The 24,890-nt window shown below is 39.7% G+C and overlaps 1 protein-coding gene across 1 annotated transcript in view; it reads right to left on the bottom strand.

The window, feature by feature from the left end:
* Positions 1 to 24,890, bottom strand: part of MRC1 (mannose receptor C-type 1) — a 99,299-nt gene that overhangs the window by 66,438 nt on the left and 7,971 nt on the right. The window contains exons 2-5 of the mRNA XM_022580611.3: positions 16,502 to 16,903; positions 13,908 to 14,081; positions 9,781 to 9,945; positions 1,310 to 1,423 (exon numbers count right to left, since the gene is read on the bottom strand). Coding sequence (XP_022436319.1) covers positions 1,310 to 1,423; positions 9,781 to 9,945; positions 13,908 to 14,081; positions 16,502 to 16,903 — 855 coding nt within the window. The remainder of the gene's footprint in view (positions 1 to 1,309; positions 1,424 to 9,780; positions 9,946 to 13,907; positions 14,082 to 16,501; positions 16,904 to 24,890) is intronic.

Below are 24,890 nucleotides of genomic sequence, written 5' to 3' on the forward strand. Positions count from 1 at the left end.
AGGAGTCCATTGAAAGTCAAATTTCATAGTAAAACCTAATCAGTTTAAACCGACGTATGTGCTCTAAAAATTCCCTCTCATGTTTTAGCATATTCCGAATATTATCTATTTATTTCAAAGTTTTTAATACCATAAGTCGGTAACATGGAAAATGTGGAGAGTTTAATTTTCTAAGCCAAATGCAAAAACCGTTTGATGGCTTTAAAAAAAGAAGTCTGACCATATGAAGAAAAACCACACCAGTATTTTCCATAGCAGAACTGGTAAATGAAAATGTGACCCGTCCTTTCCCACACCTATGGGAGACATCACTAATCCTCACTTGCACACTTTCCTAATAAATCAAGATTAGTACAGGACGGGGCCTGGGTTGGGAGTGGAGAATCATACTCAGAAGAGTGCCTTAAGCAGCCACTAACCATGGTTGGTACTGGTGAATAAGATGAAGACGTTTTGTCATCATTGGTCCTTTTGTTTTCTCAGAATAATTTCTGTATATGTAAAACATCTTTATCATCTAGTCTCCTTTTATGTTCTGTTACCTCTATGTTACAACAATATAGAAATAATTAGCTCAGAGTATTTTCTGTCCTCCAAAAAATGGGAAAGCCGTTGAAGGCTTGATCATCCCCTGGGTTTTTCTACAATTAAACTACAAACTGTCAACAAAACTGCTCATGAATGATTATGCTAGTATGGAATATTACAATCTGTGGCTGGTACTATTTTTAATCCAACTCTAGTCGATTAAAAATAGGAGAAAATGGCTTCAACACAGACCTTCAGATCATTATAACGATGACAGAAATACTGCAAATATCTCATGGCTCAAGATAATGAGAAATTCTCCAGCCTGAAACAATTTAAATTTCTTAAATTCATAGTGTGTGCGAAGATATAAATAAATATGTACAAAATCTTTGAATATACTATGTAGCATTATATATTATATATATATATCATAAATATAAAATCAAATTTTTGAATATAATACCTAGCAAATCAAGGATGCTCTGCGAATATATACTTTAACAGAGTCCTCTATTGACCTGTGTGATTATCCTTCCAGACAAGACAGGTCCTTATCCCAGAAAGCTGGAATAACCTTATGGTGTTAGAGTATTCAAATCTAGTTGGCAGGTTTCAGGGCAAGGTGAGAAATAAACTGTACTTGATGAAATCTCCCAGTTCTTCTCTTTGAGATCTACATGTGAGCTGATGAAGGTCTCCATGGTACCTAGCTAAATTAAAGGCAATTGAATTCAACCAGCTTAACGCCACCAAGTTAATCAGATGAGCTTAACCCTACCTGGTAACCAGTTCAAGTATCGGAACGGACTGCCCCCACTCCACTGCCATCCACTGTTGAAACTCAGACTGTTCAGTCCAATCCAGAGTCCGGAAGTCAAGGAACTGGTTAACCCTTTATGACAAAAGCAAAACAAAAACAAAACTGACATTCGGAAAAGATGGTGAAATCAAACTCAGAATTAGGCACTTGAACCAAAATGTACTAGAGAGAAGTAACGAAGATCATGCCGAGCATGTCTCCTTTGATCCTCTCATCAGCGGGAAGCAAGTACAACCATTACCTCCATGGGCATGTAAAGAAACAGAGGTGAGAACACAGATAAGCCAGCAACGGTCTCGCTAAGGGTCTAACCCAGATGTGACCAGGCTTCAGCCCCCGGCATCTTGATGACTTCTATAGGATCGTGTGAATGTGCTTCTAATTTGGAGAAGACTTTCTTTGACTATCGTCAAACAAAAACATGTTTACTTCATTTTAGAGTAAAACTAAGGTTTCTTTTGTACCAAGGTCACCGTTTTCTATCGTGAAAAAGTTTACCACACACTTCAATCTATTTCACTCTCATAATTTAGGCCTCATATTTTAGAACTTACGCTCAGAATTTTACTCGATGACATTTTAAAACATCCATTTTTTTCCTCATTAAGATGATGATTAAAAACTAAACACTAAGCGCTTGTGCTACTATGAATAACACTTAGGCAGCTCATAAATCATAATTACAATGTTTCAAAGTCTGTGCTAGGCCTGAGATGCAATAAAAAACAAAACAGAAGCAACATGGACCTCAGTCCGCCCAGGTTAAACAACTCTAATGTGTTATTACCTGTAACTTTTTAAAAACCATGGATTTGCTATTCTCTCTATATTCTTTTTAGTTGATTTAAAAGAATTAATGGAAAGGAAAACTATCCTTTGTCTTAAATAAAATACCAACCTGAAGTGTCTATATACATAAAGGGCAATCATAAACGGACCACTTTATATTTACTGTTCTCTAGAGGATATATTCCCCAGTTACATTTTTCAATGGTGAGAATAACCACTTACTATATTCAGGACACTGTTTTCGCTTGTTTTCAATCCTCACAAACTCTTATTAGGTACTGCCATCTCCATTGTACAGGTTAGGAATTTGACACCCAAAGAGTTTAGATGTCATGTGCAGAGTTGAAATTTAAACCTAGGTTCTTTTTGGGATTTAATTCCCTGACCAGGGACCAAATCCACGCCCCTGCATTGGAAGCACGGACTCTTAACCACTGGACCGCCAGTGAAGTCCCTAAACCTGGGTTCTTATGACATCAAATCCCAGACCCTTTAGTTCTGATGCAACCAACTAAGCCATCCAAATTCACCGACATTTTCCCCAAATTTTCATTAGCTTATATATACACACATTCCTGTCACAAAATCAGATGAAAGGGGATTACAGTGACTCGATGCCCCAGAATCATATCTCACATTTTTTGCTCCCCAATCCCATAAAAGCACAGATCACGTGCTTGGAGAAACGTGACCGGAATGCTGTCAGCTTATCCAGCATCTGGCAGAAAGGCACTGACAAAGGGAGCAGCCGCTTGAGGATACTGACTGGGTTGATACTGATTAGGTAGGTTGATGCTTAATGAACTGAACTGAATCCAATACTGGAGTTATTTACTGAAAAGTAAACCCTATTGTGTAATTTCTTTAAAGTAATAAAAATGGGATGAAATTAACTACTAGCACGTAAAAAGTCAGCGAAAATTAATTCAGATTCACTTATCTTTATCAAGTGTTGTAGGAAAAAAAAGTCTGAGTTAGTACAGCTCTTGCCCTTAGGTACTTTATACGCTTTGAGAGGTATCTCGTCCAGGGCCTTCATTTTACAGATGAAGAAACTGAGGACAGAGAGGTTAAGAAACTTGTGGAGAGTGAAACAGAGGATGAGTAAATTAGGACTTGCACCCAGGGTTCACTTTGGTGTTTCCAGTGAATTCAACCCTTGCTTAAATTAAATTTGCCTGTGAGTTACTATTATTGATATAATCATACATTTTCCAGATAAGTTTAGATGTTAGAGCACCTTTAAATAAAGAACCATGAACTAAAAAGATATTTCTGATAAATGTCATCCCTCCCCAAACAACAGTTCATGGCAGAACTCACTCTGGTTTACCTGTGAAGACTCAGCATTTGGTTCTCCAAAGTTGGAATTTTACCAAAAAATAAAATACTTATTACAAGCTATGTCAAGGAAATGACATTATCAAAAGGGAAAATCTTAATATTTCTCTAGTCTTGAATCTCTGCAATGAGCATCATCGACTATGACTGTATTCATTACAAAGAAAATACTGATAATGAAGTGATAGAAATTCATTCATAGTAAATCAATTTTATAGTTATTCATCTCATTGATGGTTTCCCTTTAGTTCATTAATTATTTTACATAGTTATTAAAACTCTTTTGAGTACTAAACTATTACTTATGTCTCTTTAGGGTAAATTAAAGAAACCAACAAAAACGGCCATCTCGCCTCATTCATGTAAATAGATAACTTATAAGGTGTCAGGAGGAGATGCCTGTCTACTAGTCTGTACCTTAGAAATGTCATTCTAGGATCAGTGTCATGTTGATACTATATTTTATGTTAATAATTATTTTATTAAATACCACTGAACATTGATTTTTTCATAAATTATTTTTCTTATTGACATATAGTTGACATACAATATCACATTAGTTTCAGGTATACTACATAGCGATCTGACATTGCATACATTATGAAATGGTCACCGCAATAAGTCTAGTAACCATCTGTGCCCATACAAAGTTATTACAATATAATTGACCATATTCCTTATGCTGTGTATTACATCCCCATGACGTTGTTATATTAACTGGAAGGTTGTACCTCTTAATCCTCTAACTATTTCACCTACTCCCCACCTGCCCTCCCTTATGGCAGCCACCCATTTGTTCTCTGTATCTATGCATCTGTTTTCATTTTGTTTTGTTTTCTAGATTCCATACATAAGTGAGATCAAGAGGTATTCATCTGTCTCTGACTTACTTCACTTAGCATAATACCTTCTAGATTCACCCATGTTGTCACAAATGGCAAAATTTCATTTTTTATGGTTGGGTAATATCCCATTGTATGTATGTATATATACCACATCTTCCTTATCCATTTGTCTATCAATGGACACTTAACATTGTATCCACATCTTGGCTATTGTAAATAACACTGCAGTGAACACTGGAATGCATATGTCTTTTTGAATTCGTGTTTTTGGTTTTTTTCCAGGTAAATAATCAGAAGTAAAATCGCTGGACCCCATGGTAGTTCTGTTTTTAGTTTTTTGAGGCCCCTCCATACGGTTCCCCACAGTGGCTGCACCAGTTCACATCCCCACTGACAGCACATGAGGGTTCCCTTTTCTCCACATCTTTGCCGACACTTGGCCTTTTGTTGTCTTTTTGATAATAGCCACTCTAACTGGTGTGAAGTGGTATCTCACGGTGGCTGTGATTTGCATTTCCCTGATGATTAATGATGTTGAGCATCTTTTCATGTGTATGTTTTCTTTGAGAAAATGTCTCTTCAAGTTGTTTTGGTTTTTCTCGGGCTTTGGGGGTCTATTTTTGATGTTGGGTTGTATGAGTTCCTTGTATATGTTGGATATAGCTATTCCCCAAAATATTCTGGTATGTTTTAAAACTTATAATAAAATACGCATATCTAAATTTTCAAAACTATAAATTTTTGAACAGAACTGTAGGAATAAATAAATTAGATTTTGCCTGAGATTGCTTAATTAAATTACTATGTTTGGCATGATGAGAAAAGATGATCACTCTTTAAGGAAATTATCCTTTGAGACTCTCCTTATCTACTCTAGGTACTCCTAGGCTTGTTTTGAAGAATTAAATTAAGTAATACTTCTTAAAACAGGGCCTAGTACACAGTATATGCCCAATAAATGTAAGCTATTGCTATTATTAATATTATTATTATTGTTATTACTCCATGTTGAATTCAGGTTGGCAAAAAGTGTGATTTACAAACAAATTTCAAGCTTTGTGTTAAATATATCACTTAAAGCTGATGAGTGTCATCCACAACTTTTTCTCTAAAGTGTTTTTAATTTTATAAAGAAGATGACCAAATTTTCATTTCTTTTTTTTTTTTTTTTTTTTTGCGGTACGCGGGCCTCTCACTGTTGCGGCCTCTCCCATTGCGGAGCACAGGCTCCGGACGTGCAGGCTCAACGGCCATGGCTCACGGGCCCAGCCGCTCCATGGCATGTGGGATCCTCCCGGACCGGGGCACGAACCCGGGTCCCCGGCATCGGCAGGTGGACTCTCAACCACTGCGCCACCAGGGAAGCCCCCAGATTTTTTTTAGTATTATTACACAAAGCATCAATTCCACATGCTAAACTTTTTAACGTTTAATTTTCCTGTATGTATCGTCTGAAACAGTTTATACCTACTTTTGAACTTAGCTGTAATAGAAGACGTATTACTGTCCAATAGTACGCTGTATTGTTCTTTTCTATACTGTGGTCCAACTTGTTCTCCACCCAGCACCATACGGAAACTGGCAAAAACAATCGAAGTAACTAGCCAATTTCACTTCCTATGTCTTATTTCAGTTCTATAAATCCGAATCCTATGCAGACATAGTTATAAATCTGATTCAGGAACTGAGGATTCAATAGGGTGTCCCAACATTTTTGAGGGTAGAAGAGATGATGAAATGACCCTGGGTGATATAAGAATTGGCCGCTGGGCAGAAGCCGTTAACCCAGCAGATAATGTGAAATCAGATTGCCAGTTTAGAATAAATTTACTGGAGCAAGGAGCCGCTGACATCTAAATTAAAGGTTCCCTTTAGTGCTTTGGGGGGCCACCAGATCCTTGCTTATTTTTAAGTGAGACCCTGTCAGAGCGTAATGGAAAGACAGTGCTGAATTCCAATTCAGTTATTTTCTGAACGGGCGGCATTACGCAAAATTCCTACCTTCTCCCTCCTAATCTGTTATCTATAAAGTGGGGACAATATTACTCATTTACAAGGTTGGTGTCGGCTTTAGAAATAAAGCTCAGTGTCTGACACACAACAGCTGTTTAATAAATAACAGCTAATTTGATCTCAGAGTCATAAGAGGCTTATACCTTTTAGAAAAATGAAATTTACTACTCAAAATTCTCACATAAAAGAAATCATATTTTAAAAGCGTAACTATGTGTGGTTTTTAAAAAATGTTAGCGCCCTATTTTCCAGAATGGAGTAGAGGTCAATCCCTCACTCACCCCAGGATTTTCTAGTCTTCCCCAATATATGCCGATAAACCCCAAATGTCATGAATATCTTCCCTCTAGAAAACAAAAGTCTGGTTTATTTTTTAAATTCCCCATCAGACTTTTTTTGTCCCCTAATGCATGGCATTTTTGACTTAAAGAAAAGCAGGAAATATTACAAATCTCATTCGAGAAGTCATTCCTACCCGGATTTCAGTTAAAATTTGCTGACTGAAATTCCGGAGGCTTGGAAGATTCAAATAAGTATCTGAGGTGAACTCAGCCTCCCAATCTCTTAGGGCTTGTTTGCGCTCCTGGGGACACAGTAATAGTCCTTGCTGATTAGAGAAGCATTTCCTGCAGCCAGAAGGCTGACAGCGGGGCCAGGAATGAGGAAGTGAGTGGCCCAGAGATGCTGTCCTGCTCATAGAGCCTCTTTCCCCTAGCAACTGGGGAAGAGTTCAAAAGTAACCTGTGCTCTGTCCCTTGGCTTCCAAAAAGCCAGAAAACAAGCAAAACTCAGAAGAGTCAAGATAACACAACCCGCAAACGGATTCCTTAAAAAAAAAAAAGCCAAGTGAAACCATTTCAACTCTGAGGTTTCTCTAACCCGTGCAAGCCAGCACAAATCACACCAGGATTGTCTCAACTCATTCTCTCTCTTCCTTAATCACCTACATAAATTTTGTCTTATCTCTGTCTCTGTTTTCCTCTTTTTCTCCTTATTTTTACACATGGTTGCAAATATTGGTCCCTCTGTACTTTGCCCCAATACTGCATACAAAGACCCCAAGGACCAACACAAAACAGAATCACTGAGCAGACAGAGGCGTAATCCCATCTCTGAGCTCACGAATGCCCATAGTGAGGTCGCATTGCTTTTCTATTGTCAATCTCTTTAATGATGGCCGAAAGAAAATGGTGGCTTGCAGCCTATACTGAAAGCAGAAAATTTTTAAATGTTATACTTGGTACAAGAAAGATTTCATTACAGTGGAGCTAGTACTCATGATTTAGTCCTCGGAAATGGACTAGAAAAGTCTTTCTTACCCAATAATGCTTTATGTATTTCACAAGGTGGTGCTAAAAAAATTCATGTTACATTTTTTTCTGCCCAAAATAGAATGCAATCAACATCTTCAAATTCAATTAAAAAATAATAACTTATAGGAGAAGTGTGTTCCAATTGATGGAGAGGATCACCCGCAAAGAGCTGGAGAAAGGGAATCCTAGGTGATGAGACAAGGCTGGGGACAGCTCTGTCCCTTGTAACAGTTCACACACACTCTCCCACTGCAGCACAGCAGCCTCAGGTAATCGCCCCCAAGGTCCCCCAGCTTCACAGAGCCGGGGCCCAGGCGGTCAGGCTCCTGAGTCTATGCTCCTTACTCCTGAGCTCTGCTGCCTGCTATCCAGGCAGACGCAATCTGTAGGCTTTGCTGATACAGCAGGTACTGTACCCAGTGCTTTGCCAAGTGGGGTCCCCATCCACTTGCCCTAGAATCACCTGGAAATTTGATAACATGCAGATTCCAGGACCCCACAGCATACCTACTGATCTACAGTCTCTGGGGTTTGCACCCAGGCAGCTTCACTTTAACAAAGTTCCCTGGTGACTGATAAGCAACTTCACACTTAAGAACCACTGTCTTCTCACCATAAACTGACCACTGGTCCAAACGTAAGGCTGAATTTCTAAATAATGTTTTTCTTGTGCTGCATCCTCACTTGTCAGTCAGCAAACATCCCTTGAGACTGTCTTCCCGGAAGGTTCTGTGTGAATCTCTTTAGGGGTTGGGAGGACATACATATTCACAAGACATTCCTCACGTTCAGCCATCTGCCTCTCAAATCCATTCTCTACACAGCCTTCAATTTGCTTATAATTTGTATTTATTTGCTTGTTTTCTTGTCTATGTGTTTTCCCCATTGGACTTTAAGCTCCACGTGGACAGGACACGGCAGGCTTTGGTCACTGCTGTGTCCCCAGGAGCTAGCATAATGCCTCACACAGAGAAATCACCCATCTTGTAGAATGAATGAATGAATAAAATCGAGTGTATTTATAGTCCTGTAGGGGAAGTGGGACATATGTAAGTAACCACTGTAAAAGTGGTAAACAAATAAGAGAAAGGCAGATGGAAATAGAGAAGACTGCATTTCCACTGTATAAAATGTGGGGAATTCCAGGTACAAGAAATGCCATGGGGACAGATGTGGAGGTGAGAAAGTATGAGACATAGACGAGGAACCCAAAAGTTTTCTCTAGTCAAGACTGCGAAATGCACAAGGGGAACAGCAGTCAGTGGACAGGTGACAGCCCCTGAATGTCAGGCAAAGGTGTGTTGTTAATTATTTGATAGGAAATGAGAAGCCACTAAGAGTTTTTGAACATGGTGGTCACTGGATCCGAGATACTTTCAGCTAGTAAGCAGGGTCAGGGTGAACGGGAGGGAGGGGATTAGAGCAGGGAGTCGAGGATGCTCTATCTCCCACACTCGTTTCTGGTCCTGGCCTCTCCGCTCCTCAAGTGTGGATTGCAGAAGCTAAAACAGACCCTCTCATCTCAAGCAAACATTGGCCCTTTTCATCTTCACAACCTCATAAGAACAAATGGTAAAAAAAACAAACATTGTAGAAAGAGTATCCATAAGACCTGAGAACCATTAGAGTCTGGGAATTTGAAAGACAGGAGGCAAAAGGACGGCTCTTCACTTGTCCCTGTTTGTGGTGGCAGCTCTTCAGTTTATCATGTTAAATTCTCCCACGCTAATGGAAAACCAATGACTTCAAGCTAGACCTAGAATATTTGACCAGTATGGCACCCGTGTCTTGTGTCCAAGAACGGCATCGCTAACTGATTGTAGCATCTTCTACTCTGAGCCCAAATAAATCCTCCAAATCGCTCTCAGCACAAGTTCTAGACACTGACACAACGGACAGAAGAAAGTTGGCTCATGAGTTGAAACCTATTCGCCATCCCAGGTGTCTTTTTCAGGGTGCACATTTGTCAAGCCCTCTGCACCATCTGCTTAGGACTGACTCTATCATGATGTCTAGAATTATTCGTGTTGTATGCCTTTAAGTTAAACTATACGGAAATAAGATAATCGTGATTTCACAACTTTGTTTCCTTTTCACATCTTTACCTGTCTCCTTTTCACATCTTTACCTGTCAGGTATGTCTGCTCATGTATCTCTGTGATGCTCAAGAGTTCGGCATTCTGTTGCTGGCAGCTCTTCCTCGCCTGGTGCCAAGTTAAAGCCGATTTGGAATTTATCTGGTAGGAAATGCTGGTCAACGGATCTTTATTCCATAAGCTTTCACTGCCCTCGACTGTAAAAGAAGTCAAAAGGAAGTGACTACATTATGCATGGAAAGAATTTTCAGTGAACAATATCTTTTAAACACTCTTGGTAGCATTATTGCCTAAAGCATTATCTTTTCCTTTTTTTCTTTCTTTTAATCAGTTTTAAAGTGACTATGAGATTTTCTTTACTCCTGAAATGAAGAGGGGGAGTTTTCAAAGATCGACCGCATTGCACCTCCTTCATGTGCCTCCAGAAAGACAGGGACTCACCATCTCTATTTTTCCATTAGGACATTTGAGATCAGATGAGTTGGGAAGTGAGACAAATACACAGACTAAGAATAGAGATGCCAGCCCAACTTCCTTAATCTAGAAAAACAATAATAAAGGGAGAAGAGAAAATAAATATGTCTTCTCTCAGCAATGGATATTTCACCTGTACATTCTAGTTTGGTCTTTTTAGACCAAAGACACAGGCATTAGAGGGGAAGGTCATAGATTCCACAGACAGACTGACCAGGACCTGCCTCCAGACTCTGTCACTCACTGGTGAGTCGACCTTAGTAAATTGTTAACCACCTCTGGAGTCTCATGTTCTTATCTCTAGCACGTATTAAACACACACGTATTAAACATGGCAATAGCTGATTGTTAGCTTTTCTTCGCTCAGAGTAAAACACTTTTTAATTCAAAATTTTTTTTTTAATTTAAAAAATTTTTCCCTTATTTTTTCCTTTGCTATTTTATGATTCCCAATATACTCTATAAATGTGGCTACAGTCTATGAAAGGCCAATAATATAGATGGATAAATATTATCGATTGCATTTTACACATAAGATGTTTGAGAAATGAGTCAACAGATGAAATATTTTTGTGTGCTTCATGATATAAAAACTTCTCTTTTGTCTTTTTAATAACGTAAAATTCTACTTACAAGTCATGTGAAGTCATAATCCTTTCATCTAGTTATAAGGAAAAGATTATGTAAACTCTCAAATTTTCTGAGGAGTATTCAACTTGCTAACAAATTGGACAGTTGTCCATGCGTATAGAGCCTACACCATATATATGCATACAGCCAACATTACACATACACATATAGCCCACACTTTATATATGCATGTAATTGTGATTCTTTGTATCTGACAAGGAAGTGACCTTTTTCATATACTTACCACACACTATGATATGAAATTTGTGGTTCATGAAACACCAAAGAGGAAGAAAAATATATCAACATTTCATTTGGGCAACAGCATAGACATTTCTAAGATGTTTTAACTATAAAATTATTATATATTCACATACAAATATATTTGAATTAGTAATGTTAAATTTAAATTACCACAGTCTGAGGTCTTACTAGTTTAATATGCAAATGGATTCTTCGTCCTGTAAGTGAGATCACTCAGATGAGACTGGTTTGAGGTTTACTTGAAGTCGGAGCTATTATAAACAAATATTTTTAGAAATTTGGAGGTTTTGCTTGTAGTGTGGTAGAAAGTGTGAGATATAAAAGAAGGAAGGGATGATTTTCTCATCCAGAAATGAAGGAAAGGGCTACAAAGGACCAAAGAAAGAAATGCAATTTGATGCTTCTCTTCATTTAAAGAAAGGGTATTTTGCATTTTCAATCAAGGGATTAAGACCTATTTCTCAATGCATGCATAGGTTTGCTGACTCTGTATCTCCCCAAATGGTTCAAATTCCCACAGTAAACCAGCATAACTGACTCTGAAAGCTAAAATTGCAAGCTATGGGGAATTGAGAGAAAGGAGTCTTTTCCTTTTCCTGTTCTCCTGATACTTGAAAATAAACGTCTAAATAGAAGGAAAACATTACAATAAACACTACAGAGGGCAATGAAGAGCATGTACTGAGTGTCACTAGGTCAACAGCTGGGACCTCGTCTTCCTGTATTGAATCTGCTAGTTTAAGGCTAACATAAAATAAAATGTTCTTTTGAAAAAAACACACAAAGCAAAGACAATGAAAGAGTTTGGGAAAATGCAAAGCCCTTCAAGAAAGGCATGGACTGTATAAAATGTGCTTTAAAATTGTAATGCATGTTGAAATCAAAAGTGTTTTAAATTTCCAGTTTTTTACCTTTACAATTAACTAGGCCAAATATATAATTTGCTTTGGAAGACATAAATTGGAACCAATGAGACTAAAAGCTTATTCTAGAGCCTACCCAGTTTATCTCTAAAACACATGTCTAGCCAAGGTGTTTTTTTTTTTTATGATTAGTGGCTGGCCATTTGTCCTCCATTTAATGATTCATTAAATCATACATGCAGCCAACAACGTCCCTGTCAACACCAGGTAAGTGCAGGATGTTATAGCTGGACCCGTGAGATCTGTAGCCCCAAGACACTCCATGATAACGGATTTAGAAAATACCATTCCTACAAAGTCCAGAGGAAGATGTTTCTCAATCACTGAAAAACAAGTCTCGCTTTATCTTATGAGGAAAATGTTCAGTTTTGTTTTCAGACAAAAAGCCTTCTAATATAGAGATCAGACATCAGTCAACCTTTCATGGGAATCAAACCTTTAAAAGCTGTTATAAAACAGAAATGCATTTACCTCACCCAAGAATGGGAGAGCGGTTCCACCATGAACACAGGAAGACTGAGTTTTTGTGAGTATTCACCCAGAACTGAGGGACTGGACCCAGAGGGGAATTACAATAATCTATGGGGCTGAGAAATCAAATTAATTTTTAGTAAGATGTTTAGGGATTAAAAATCAAAAGAGATAAATAAGCACAATTCTTGGAATTCTGTCTTTAACTTGACAAACTAAGATATGTTTGTAAATTGGACTGTTTCTTACAATAACGCTTGGAATGCCGCGATGGTATGTGGGTGTGTGATCCTGAAAGTTTAGCGGGTACGCGGCACTATTGCAACGCAGGTGACCTCACAATCAGACCAGACTGTATCTGAGGCTCTGACCCAGCGCCCGTCCCTTGGCAGGACAGCAGGAAACAGGAGCTCTGATCCACAGAGTCTGAAGTAGCAAGAGGTTGGGGGTAAGAAGTTCAGGGGGAAGGAAAGGAAGGCCGATGCTGGCAGCAGGAGGAGGGTGTGGGTGATGGAGAGAGGGAAGCCAAGAACACCTCCTCCTCTGTCTTCTTCAGCCCCATCCCTGCCTTCCAACACGAATGCCCTCATCCACCCCACCCAAAACCTGCTGCCCTGCTTCTTTATAAATTCTAGAGCATGGAAAGGACACCAAGAATTTTTATGGCCCCCTCACTTCAATACGATGCAATGCCACTTATTCTGCATCATTGCAATAAGACTTACATTTTCATTTTAAAACCCCTCCAAGCATAGACATAACTGACTTCCACTGAAGCTATGTTAAATTAAATAATAGTCTTCTTAAACTTAATTTAAGAAGAGTAGCATTACTATCATTTTCTCAGTGAGGAACCCCTTTTCATTACATTGACACAAAATTCAGGAGCCACTCACATCTCTCTCTCTCTCTCCCTCTCTCTCTCTCTCTCTCTCTCTGTCCATCAAAACCAAGGCTGTGGCATTGCTTAAATTCTGTTTTTGATGTATAGTTTAATAAAGGTAAATCATTGGGGGGGGTTGGAAAATGGGATGCCCACCTGTGGCATTAAGTATATATTGCATCACATACAGTATAATTTGCCCTGAAGTCTTAGAAAATAACTGACAGTAACAGTGGAATTTGAGGAGAAGTAGTAGTTAGTGAAAATAAAGGGGTCATTTGAGGCAGCCTAGGGCTGAGAGTCAGAAGATCTGTGCTCTTGTCTTTAGCCAATATGGATCACTCCCTCCATTATAAAATGGGACAATGACATCTGTAGAGGGTTGTGGTGGGGTATGATGAGAGAGGAAATGAGAAGTCACTTGGAGGAAGAAATGTTCTCGGTAAACACAAAGTCTGATCACTAGGTTGCATACTAAACGTGGCAAAATTGTCTTGATGATAAAGTTACTTACATTTCAATGGACAATATCCAAATAGCCTATCCACGTCATAATCTGTTGTGGTTCCACACCAGAGCCATCCGTCTGATCGCCCAGCAGTTGTGCAATCCGCATACCACTTGTTTTCAAACTTGAATGGAAATGCACAGGTTGCCCCATTGGCATTGCCCAGGAGTGTGTACATGGCTAGAAGAGACACATTGACTTGTACTTAGAATGGATGTGAATCTCCTGAACGATTACTTTGCAATCACAAGGTTACTGCAAGGATCGGTCTTACGCTTCCGATCACAGCTCTTACACTAACACAGGGAATTCCTTTGTATTTCCCTTCTCTTGCAACTCCTGTCTTTTGCTGGATACGTGTGTCCTCGGGAAAAACTCTAGCACCACTTCTATGCTGCTGTCTTTTGCAATAAGATTTTCCTCTTTGCTCTCTTGAGCCAAAAACAGTCAGCTCTACTGACAACAACTTTGACTTCTGCATTTCCTCCAAACAGGGAAAAGGCCATCCTTCCCCTCGGTTGGAATCAGAGAATTACTGAATCTCTAGATTGAAAAATGACCTTATAGCTGTGTAACCCAAACACACAGTCAAAACTTCAATCCCCTCCAACCACTCCTGTCCAGCCAGGCTCCGCTTGAGTCCCTCAACAACGGCTACGAGAAAGGGTAGGAACTTTAGCATAAATCTCCAATTCACATCATGGAAAGAAATCACTTAAAACCCAAACCCGTCACTGCACTCAATTGACTCTTCCTCTTGAGGGCCACACTTCCAGACAATCCTCAGATCCGTCCAAGTCTACAAAGTCTGAGTCGATCACTCAAAATTAAATCCTTGGCCTCAGACAGTTTTCTTCCCCAAGTTTTCTTCAGAGAGACAAAGACTCTGCATACATCCTCTCTGCATTGTCTTTACTTCTAATGCATATTCCAATGAATCGACTGCAAGGTCACTCTGAAGGGCTAGACCTTCTAGCAGGAATATCTTTTAAGTATTGGGAGAGACTTAGGGAGTATGCAAAGTGTGGTCAATGGACCATCTGCATCCAGCCACACAGTATTGATAAAAATAATTCAATAGATCCCTAGGCCCTTCCCCCAATATGCTAATTTAGAATCTAGGTGGGGGGGGACCTTGGGATCTGTATTTTTAACAAGCTCTCCAGATGGCTATTAAGCATCTTAAAGTTTGAGAACCACTATCCTAAATCCTATGCATATTTTTCTCAAAGCAAACAGAAGACCAGAAAGTAGGGGCAGGGGGTGGAGAGAGGACTACAGAACTTCAGCGGTATCTTTTAAAATAAAATGAGAATTCTGATCTCTTAACACCAAACTTTCTTGTGTTGGATTCCTCAATTAGAACTATTGTCCCACCTGTGGAATTTGACTCAGTCAAGTTTGGTTCACCCTTGTCCTGCCCTATCATTTTCCGACAAGTTTCTCCTGAAATGCTGTGCTACTTAGGTTGCCTCTTAGGTAATTTCTAAACCTACATTATGTTCAGTAAAAGCCTTGGGATAACTTCTTTCTGAGCCCTCCTTCGCACTCTTCTTCAGTTCCTACTCTCTTCTTCTCTTTATAGAACATAGAAGGAAAATGGAAAGCTGTCAAATCATCACCTTGCAAAGAGCTGAACTCCGATGATCTGCGTACCTGCCGTAAGCTAAGTTCAACCAACCTTTGCAGCCTCAGTAACATAGTAATTTTGCAAACAGCTTAATCTCTTGCCCCAAGAGGCAGGCTCTTTCTCTGACCTTGAGGTCGTTCTAGATCACACTTCACAGAAATCAAGTGTCCAAACCTGGAAAGCGGTTACAACATCATGTGACTCAAGAAGCCTTTGTAAAGGGCTTCAAGTTCGTTTTTGTTTTATCTTTTTTCTGTGCAGCCACTAGAGAACGAAATTTGGCCAAGATGAGAGAAGACTAGATACTCTGATTTTATTTAACCTTCAAGAGTTGAAGGAACCAACTACATATACAATTATTTCCTGCCCCACGGGTGCTACCACTTTCTAAAACAGCAGACTAAAGACGCCGAAGGTTAGTTTACAAGCGAATTCCTTAGCTTTTCTGATTTGCTGATTACATAATGTCTCTAAATACCCATAAGGTAACAAATAAATTACAAACATTTAGAAACCAAAATTGTCAAGATTTCATTTTACACAGTCTGAATTGGTAAAGAATGTTGTTCCACGGATCATTTGTTCAGAGGTAATGTAAACCAAAGGAAAAGAAACATTTCGTTAAACTCTTATCACGACAATCATACAGTGTAAAATGGAAGACACTGGGTCAAAGATTACAGTGAAAAGTAATTTTTAAAAACGGTAACCCACTATTAAAAAAAAATCTTAGCAAAAGTTACAAGAAATGTCTTCTCATTAATCACAAATAGCTGAAGTATCATTTAGGACTTTGTACCACATTTACTCATTCACAGAACACAGAATAGCTCCAAACACAAAAGTAATCAATTAATACTCTTCTAGTACAGACTAAACAAGAATATGCTTATTTCCTTGAATTCGTTTCCAACTAAGAGGATGAGAAAGACTTGACAGAAAGGAAAAAAAAAAATTCCAAGCTTCTTACCTTCATAACCTCTAGAGCATAAGTCATCTGTGGTTCCATAAACTTTCCATCTGCTCCATAAACCTGATCCCTTGTAAAGCATAATGTTCTTTTCTTGTCTATTGCCATAGTTAAAAAATAAATCTTCTCCCTTGATTCCCAAAAGCGTGTCATTTTTGCACTCCCATCTCTGAAATTCACTCTTGGAGTCACAGGCATACAGAGTGATGGCAACCCAGTCAGTTTTTGATGGCACCCCTAAGCATAACTTAAAGGCAACGCTCATGATCTGCGATTCAGACACCCATCGGAATTTCTGCGCTTCGCTGTCTTGGTTGCAAACTGCAGTTTGAACTGCACTGGGAGTTAATGCTTCCACGCAGCGCCTGTGATCTTCATTGTATATTAAAAATTGCCTAGTGTCTGTTAAAAAAAGAAAGAAAGAAAGAAAGGATGCTTAAGTGGATACATAGGACAAAGACAATATTTTAGGTCAAAAGTTCCCAATGTTTCCATTTCCCGAAAGACCTGTGATCACAGGAAAAGGGTTGAAATTGACTCAGCCTGGGCCAGCTCTACTCCCTCCGTGGGTCCCTGAAGCTGGAGAGAGACCGGGTTGAGGGGCCTCTTGGGAGCATGTGGCTGGAAATCTTCAAGATGTCCTAGTTCAGACAAGGAACCTTATGAAAAGACTTAAATGCCTTAAATGCACACAAACTGTAGTGGAGTAAACACAAAAGGTAGGTAACGGAGGAAGAAATAATACTCATCTGAGAAAAGCAAATTTGGGGATGAATACAATAATTTATAAAATTAAACACTTGTGTATCCTGGAATAGAATTTTGAAGTCCTACTATCCCTACCCTTTTTGAGATAGATGAAACCTATACCCAGTGATTCTAACTATAACATTAGTAAGGTTTTTCGTATTTAAAAAAACAATTTTGGGCTTCCCTGGTGGCGCAGTGGTTGAGAGTCCGCCTGCCGATGCAGGGGACGCGGGTTCATGCCCCGGTCCGGGAAGATCCCACATGCCGCGGAGCGGCTGGGCCCGTGGGCCATGGCCGCTGGGCCTGCGTGTCCAGAGCCTGTGCTCCGCAACGGGAGGGGCCGCAACAGTGAGGGGCCCGCTTACCGCAAAAAATAATAATAATAATGTCCAGCAAATTTGTGAGCTAAGTGTCTTCTGGGAAGCCCAGAGGTCTGGGCAACGAGAGAAGTTTTTTTGTTTTCTTTCCCATCCAACAATAGGTAACTTGGACACCTAGTGTCTTTCATTTCATTGGCACATTCAACCTAACCTCGGCATAACAAAAAGATACAAAAATGCGTTTGATAGTGTTATAATTTGTGAAGTTTGCAGTAAAGGTTGAATAAATGTAGGTTTTATATCATTTAAGGTAGTATTTATGAGAGTAACTTTATAAATAACAGTTTTTTTATACTTGTAATTTGGGGCTGGTACTTTAAATAAGTATGTATAGATAATTTATGCTTACAGTACATAGCTGCTAGCTGGCAAAACTCAACTTCCTCTTGACAAAAAGAAAAAAAAGATCTGGTAAGCATATTTTTGTCCTTTAAATCAAAATTGATTTCATGTTTCATCATGTAAAGTTTTTTTCTTTTTTGTCTATTTTTTTAATAGACAAATGAGAGGAACTGACAATTTTTGTGGCACAAATATAAATTAAACACTTTTTGTGAAGTTTAACTAAATTCTTTCTACTTAAGAGGTTCTTTCAAAATGAGCTGGGACAGTATTACAGATGTTTGAGTGTCTGGCTGAGTGAGCTTGGTATTTTTTTTTTACACTTGATTTCAACTTCAATTTATTTTTTTTAATTGATTTTACGGAAGCATAAATTGATTTACAATGTTGTGCTACCTTCCGCCGTACAGCAAAGTGACTCCGTTACACATGTATATACACTCTTTTTCATATTCTTTTCCATGATGGTTTATCCCAGGAGATTGAATATAGTTCCCTGTGCTATCTATCCAGTAGGACCTTGCTGTTTATCCATCCTATATACAACAGTTTGCATCTGCTAATCACGATTTCAATCAGGTCATCCCAGTGAAATTATCAAAGTAATCACAGTGCCACTCAGAGAGGCCTTTGCTTCCACAAGCCAAATACTGTCCTCAGCAGTCCGTGGGGTTGGCTCCACTTACACTCGGAGATCAGTCTTGGACTGTCAACTTCAAGGTCATAATGGATCTTTGCCTGAAAAGATTATGTTCTCTGGCAGCATCTGCTCTTGTCCACACTTGTTAGAGACCTCTTGCCTCTGTCTCGCCTGGGTTCCTAATTCAGTGCTACTTCGAACCTCTGCCTAGATTCGTCGGCTGGGTTCCTCATGTCTGCTGGTTCGATTTCTTGGAATCGGGACTCGCTAGAGCCTGAATTCAGAAGATCTGCTTCTGCTGGCATCTTTGGGATTGACGCCTGTCAACAGAACATGCGGTGTCGACCAAGCTCCTCCCATCTAACTGAAGGCCTTCCCAAGCTTGATCTTTGGGAGGCAAAATGAGTAACTCTGTGTGTTGGTAATAAAATTAAAATGTTAATAATATTTTGTTTTGTTCACAGTAAAACCCAGGAAATAAGAAGATAAAATGTTCTTTAGAAACAGTTATAGGATAAATTACCATACACAAATGTAAATCTGCTAATCTAAAAAGGTACTGAACTCTGGAACTCTGAAAATGTTACCATAGATATGTGTAGACTCAGCTATATTGCCCTTTACATTTCATTTGTGTTGGCTCTTCCACCTGTTATTTTCCTATCTAGACTTACCTTCCACATTTCACAGTTATTCTCAGTACCATCCCAACAATAAATCTCTCTTCCACCTCCTACTTCAGCCATTTGATTTTACTGTTGAGTGGCCAACACTTAGTAACTGTCTAAATTCAGTCAACCAACCAGTTGATAACCAACCATTTAAGGTAAGGTGCTTGGAAGTCATATTGCATGAATAGTGTTCCTCTTTCAGAATTTTTATACTTACCTGACTTTTATTTCATGTACTTAATTTTTGTCTGTAGTTCCATCTTCATTTCACTCTAAATATGATGGCAGTTAATGAGCAAACATCCAATATTCTCTTTTTCATTAATGACACCATCATCCACCTAGATCCATAAGCCAAAAACCTAGGAGTCATCTAGATTTCCAGCTTTCCTTCACCTTCTAGGACAACAGTAGAATCTGTTGGCTCTACCCCAACACATACCATGATGGTTCCTTTTATGTGTCAAATTGGCTAAGACATGGAATGCAAATATTTGGCCAAATACCAGTCTGGATATTGCTGTGAAGGTTGTTTTGGGAGGTTTTCTGTTCTGTGTTCTGGTTCTAGATAAGGCTCACATTTAAAGCAGGACTTTTAGTAAAGCAGATTACAGCCCATACTGTAGGTGGGCCTCATCCAATCAGCTGAAGGCCTTCAGAGAAAACACACTGAGGTCCCCTCCAGAAGAGGAAATTCTATCTCTAGATTGTCTTTGGACCTGAACCGCAGTATCAACTCTTTCTTGAGTTACCAGCCTGCCAGCCTCCACCACTGCACAAGGCAATTCCTTAAAATAAATCTCTCCAAAAAGATATTGACAGATAGATGACAGATAGATAGACAGATAGATAATAGACAGATAGATGACAGATAGATAGATAGATAATAGGTAGATAGATAGATGATGGGTAGAGAGAGACACACACAGAGATACACACACACACACACACACACTCACACACACACCCTACTGGCTCTGTTTCTCTGGAGAAACTTGACTAATACAAATACCCTAATCCATTCTTTTCTCTTCACCTCCACTGCCACACCCCAGACTAAGCCACCATGTTCTTCCTCTGATCTTCCTCACTTTGAAACTGGAATCATCAGAGATAATGCCTGATCTCCCAGTTTCCTGGTTGAGATGGGCTTAACATGTCACCTGACTCCAAATTGTAAACCCTACCTAATGTCATGGAATGTTTCTACTTAGCCATATAAAAGAGTCAGATTTCTCTCTGTTTTGCAATCTCTTTAGCAGATTGACGGTGCATATCACAGTCGGCTTGAATAGTTATTCAATAATAAAATTATTTTCTTTTTCTTCTACTTTCAGGGAGAGGTTTTCTAGGTTGGAAGAGATTTTGCTTTTTACCATATCTCTTCCCACATTTAAACCCTTCAAGAGGACCACTGCACACATGGGAAAAAAACCCTCCAGTCTCCATGTCACAGCTTACTAGATGGGGCTCGATCCAGCCCTGCTGACCCTCTGCTCTCACCTCCTCCCACCCTTGTTCTCACTCACCACCTGCCAGCCACAAAGCCTTTCTGCTCCTCAAGAACTTTAAGCTCATTTTCACTGTAGAGACTTTGTATTTCAAGTTCCCTCTTCTTGAAATACTCATTAAGGTTCCAACTCAAGTGCCAAATCCTTAGTGAGCTAACAATCCAAATTTTACTAGTTTATTCTCTATATACTATTCATAACCATCTTAAAATATATATTTTTAAAATTTTGTTTACTTGTGTTTTGTCTGTGCCCCTACTAGAATGTAAACTCGCTGAGTAGAAAGACTTATCGTTCCAATCCAGTACTGTATTCTCTCTTTTTGGAGCATAATAGTCCCTCAACAAATATTAGTTGAATGGATAAAAGAAGAGTCATTAAATCTGAAGCATCTCCTGACTGTAAACCCAGTTACATTCTTTTATTTAATAGTTGATTAATGATGATGGTTCTATTTCATAAGACTTTTTCCCTTGAAATTTTATTTTTACCAAAGAGTGATTTATAAATGTTTATACTTATAAAAGGAGTACTTGGGGACTTCCCTGGTGCCGCAACTAAGGAGCTGGAGAGGCACAACTAAGGAGCCCGCAAGCCGCAACTAAGGAGCCCGACGCAACGAAATAAATAAAAAATTAATTTTTTTTTTTTAAAAAGGAGTACTTGGAAATGAAAAGCTTCTATTTCAATACAAACTTATCTCTTCTTGCTTCCTTTATTTATCTTTGACATTAGGAAGCAGTGCAAGTTTGATATTGCCTTTGCTAGACAATACAAGGAAATGTAAAATCATCGCTTCATGATCCTGCATTCATACGTTATTCTTCTCCTCAACTAGTCAACGTGTAAGTTTCGCTTTTATCACTGTCTCTGTGCAATGTCTCTGAGTTAAAATGTCATACTTCTTCCTCTGAAAGCGATTCAAGACCTTGACCAAAAGACAGCTTGTGGCATTTTTGTCACTATTAACCAGACCAATGTTTCATGTGGATAAGCATTCAATTTTTGTTTTCTATACTAATTATGTTTTTGTAACAGAAATATTGCAAAGCTGAACAAATGATAACAGATGAACTTACACATCAGAAATGTATTTACAGGATTGAAGAGACCCGTCATCCATCTTAACTCAATCTTACTAACCTCACATTTATTTTTCAACAAAGAGGTGCTGGGCACCATGCTAGCGACAATGCAAAGACAAACCAGACACAAATTCCCTGCCACAAGGAGCCCACGCTTCAAGGGGAGAAATATCAAAGGTCAAAATACATTTAGGAAAGAAGCAAGAAGTTTCCACACCATGCCTCAGGTTAAAAATGGCTGAAACCTAGATATCCAATATCACAGGTACAAATTTTCTCTTAAGCACATTGAAACCATTTTAAAATGATAACATTGAGCAAGTCATTAAATTTCCAAACTTACTGGCAAAGAAAGTTACGTCACTAAAGGTGACAAGTTAGAGATAAAACTATTATTTGCTGTACTTCCTTATATATGTTTAGGCTTTCCCCACCATCAATACATAAAACGCTGACATGAAAGCATAAAAGCTAATAACTTCTGGAAGACGGAGAAGCTGGATAAGAGGAAAATAAGTGGGTATTCTGTAGCAGATGCTACCAGAACCATTTCTTCCTGCCTTTTGCCATTTCAGTGAGCGCCAGCCCCGGGCCCCAGTGGCATCACCACATCTCTGGGCCGGGGGGCATTTTCTGGCCATCAGAGAATGCTTCACACACTGCGAAGACCAGCAGGGTCAGAGAACGAACTCCTCCTCCTAGGAGTAGCCCTTTGCCAGTGACCAATGGCTACAGACGAATAAACAGCCCCAATCTTTGCACCGTGGGTAGGATGATTCTGAGGCGCACATCCTACATTGTCACCCAGGGCACCTAGCAAGGCTGAGCTACAGCTGTCCACAGGGGCCATGGCTCCTGGACCCACCATGGACCAGCGGCCTTTATTCTGGTCTCATGTCCGCACCCTTCAGCTAGTCTTTCCCAGGACTGGCTCCCAAATAAACTACTTCACTCAGATCATTGTCAGAGGTCACCACCTTGAGCCACCCAAACTAAGAATCTATTAACCCCTATAAGTGAATGTACACCCACAGATGTGTCTCCAAAGAACTGAAAGTAAGTTAATAAATAAATTTTATTTTTATAAATTTATAATGTTTATAAGTTAAAAATAAATATTTATTATGAACCTAGTATATGCAAAAAAAAAAACTACAACAAGTGCTGGGGGCAGGGGAAAAAACTAAGGATCACACTATTAGGTTTAGCGATGTTGAACAAAAGGATAAAGGAAAAATTGAGAATGATTTTATTTACCACTTCAATCCTTCATTCATTCATCAAATCTCCAGAGAACCTACTAATTTAAGTCCCTGCATTTGGCTATCCGGGGAGGTCCAAGTATGAATCCAATATGGGTTGTGACCTCAAGGGAAAGAATAGAGGCTGGGAAAAGGAACTCTGCCAACTTCCTGCCTCCCCTCCTAAAGACAGGAATATCTACACCCTCCCTGGGTTCGTTCACTCCCATCTCAGTGGCTCTCCGTCAGCCTGCTGACCCCTTTACCTGTGTCCTGGACTCCATCCCCTCCTGAGGCTCTACTCACTATCCTTCCCTTTCTCCCCTATATCCTCAACCCCAAAATGCCAGCCTCTCCCCCAATTTCAAGACAAACAAAACCTGCAGGTGAGACGTTGACTCTACACAGCTTTTTCCTCTTCCACTCAACCACACTAATTAATCCTTATGTATCACGCTCACCTGATTGTGACATAATCAGAGCTGTGCTGCTCACTGGCTGTGTGACCTTGGTCAAGTCCCCCCCCCCCCCCACAAAGAATGAGGAGGAAAGCACAGGACCTGCTAGTTGTTGTGAGAATTAAATGAGATCATCTAAATAAAGCACTGAGAACAGTTCCTGACACAGAAACTGCTTGATACATGTAAGTGTATTCTTATCACTAACTTGGGAAAATCAGTCTTAAAGGCAATGTGAAATGGTCCAGAACAGGATGAAACCGGAGAAACAGAGAACCTTTGCAGCAGCCCAAAGAGAAGGACAGAAGGACAGAGACAATGGAGACCCCCAGAGTTTCCAGGTGATGTGGTGGAGAGTGGTATATTCTTCCGGGTCAGCAAACTTGCAGGCAAATGCTCGTTCCACCGTTCACTAGCTGTGTTGCCTTAATCATTCTAGTCTCAACTCCAGATCTGTAAAATGAGTATAATAATGCTCTCTGACCGAGTTGCTTTGAATTTTCTAAATGAGATCATTTAAGCAAAGCACCCAGCGTACCATTTTGCAGAGAGTAAACCTTCAAATGTTAGTGTCCTCTTTCCCATCTCCAAGTGAAAAGTCTAAGCAATTGATACAAAGAGAGGGACTAAGTAAGTCCTTCTTTGACAGACTGTTGTTTTGAAGCACCTTTACGTCTTTCCTGATGGACACGCTCCAGCTGGTAAATTACAGCTACTTCTTAGCCTCAGAGCCAAAAGACCATGGTCAAGAGTTAGCTCTGGTCCTTAATGGCTAGCTGACTTCCAAGCCTCAGTTTCCCCGTGTAGTAAAATGTGGACTGTAACACCCACCCAGCCCATCTCACTGGGGTCTGATTAAGGAACTGAAAGCAATTACTTAAAGTGATTAAAGATCTGAAAGGGCTCTGTGACCTTATCGTGGTCTGTAATTAGAAGAACCTGTCCAACAGTGCTTACTTCTCTGTCAGTTTCAATTTCTTTTGAAAGGGCACTTGCCTTCCTATTTCCTTTCACTTTCACTTTTATTCTACCTGATTTCCACTAGTTCCCTCTAGGGACCAATGTAACCATATGGTATTTCCACTCAATGATGCTTGATGGTTGCCAAGAGGCAAGAGGTCACTGCCCGGCTTCCCTGGTGGCGCAGTGGTTGAGGGTCTGCCTGCCGATGCAGGGGACGCGGGTTCGTGCCCCGGTCCGGGAAGATCCCACATGCCGCGGAGCGGCTGGGTCCGTGAGCCATGGCCGCTGAGCCTGCGCGTCCGGAGCCTGTGCTCCGCAACGGGAGAGGCCACAACAGTGAGAGGCCCG

The sequence above is a fragment of the Delphinapterus leucas genome, chromosome 2 (assembly GCF_059928025.1).
Source record: "Delphinapterus leucas isolate spDelLeu-1000000601 "Yukka" chromosome 2, BTC_Dleu_Yukka2, whole genome shotgun sequence".
NCBI classification, from domain to species: domain Eukaryota; kingdom Metazoa; phylum Chordata; class Mammalia; order Artiodactyla; family Monodontidae; genus Delphinapterus; species Delphinapterus leucas.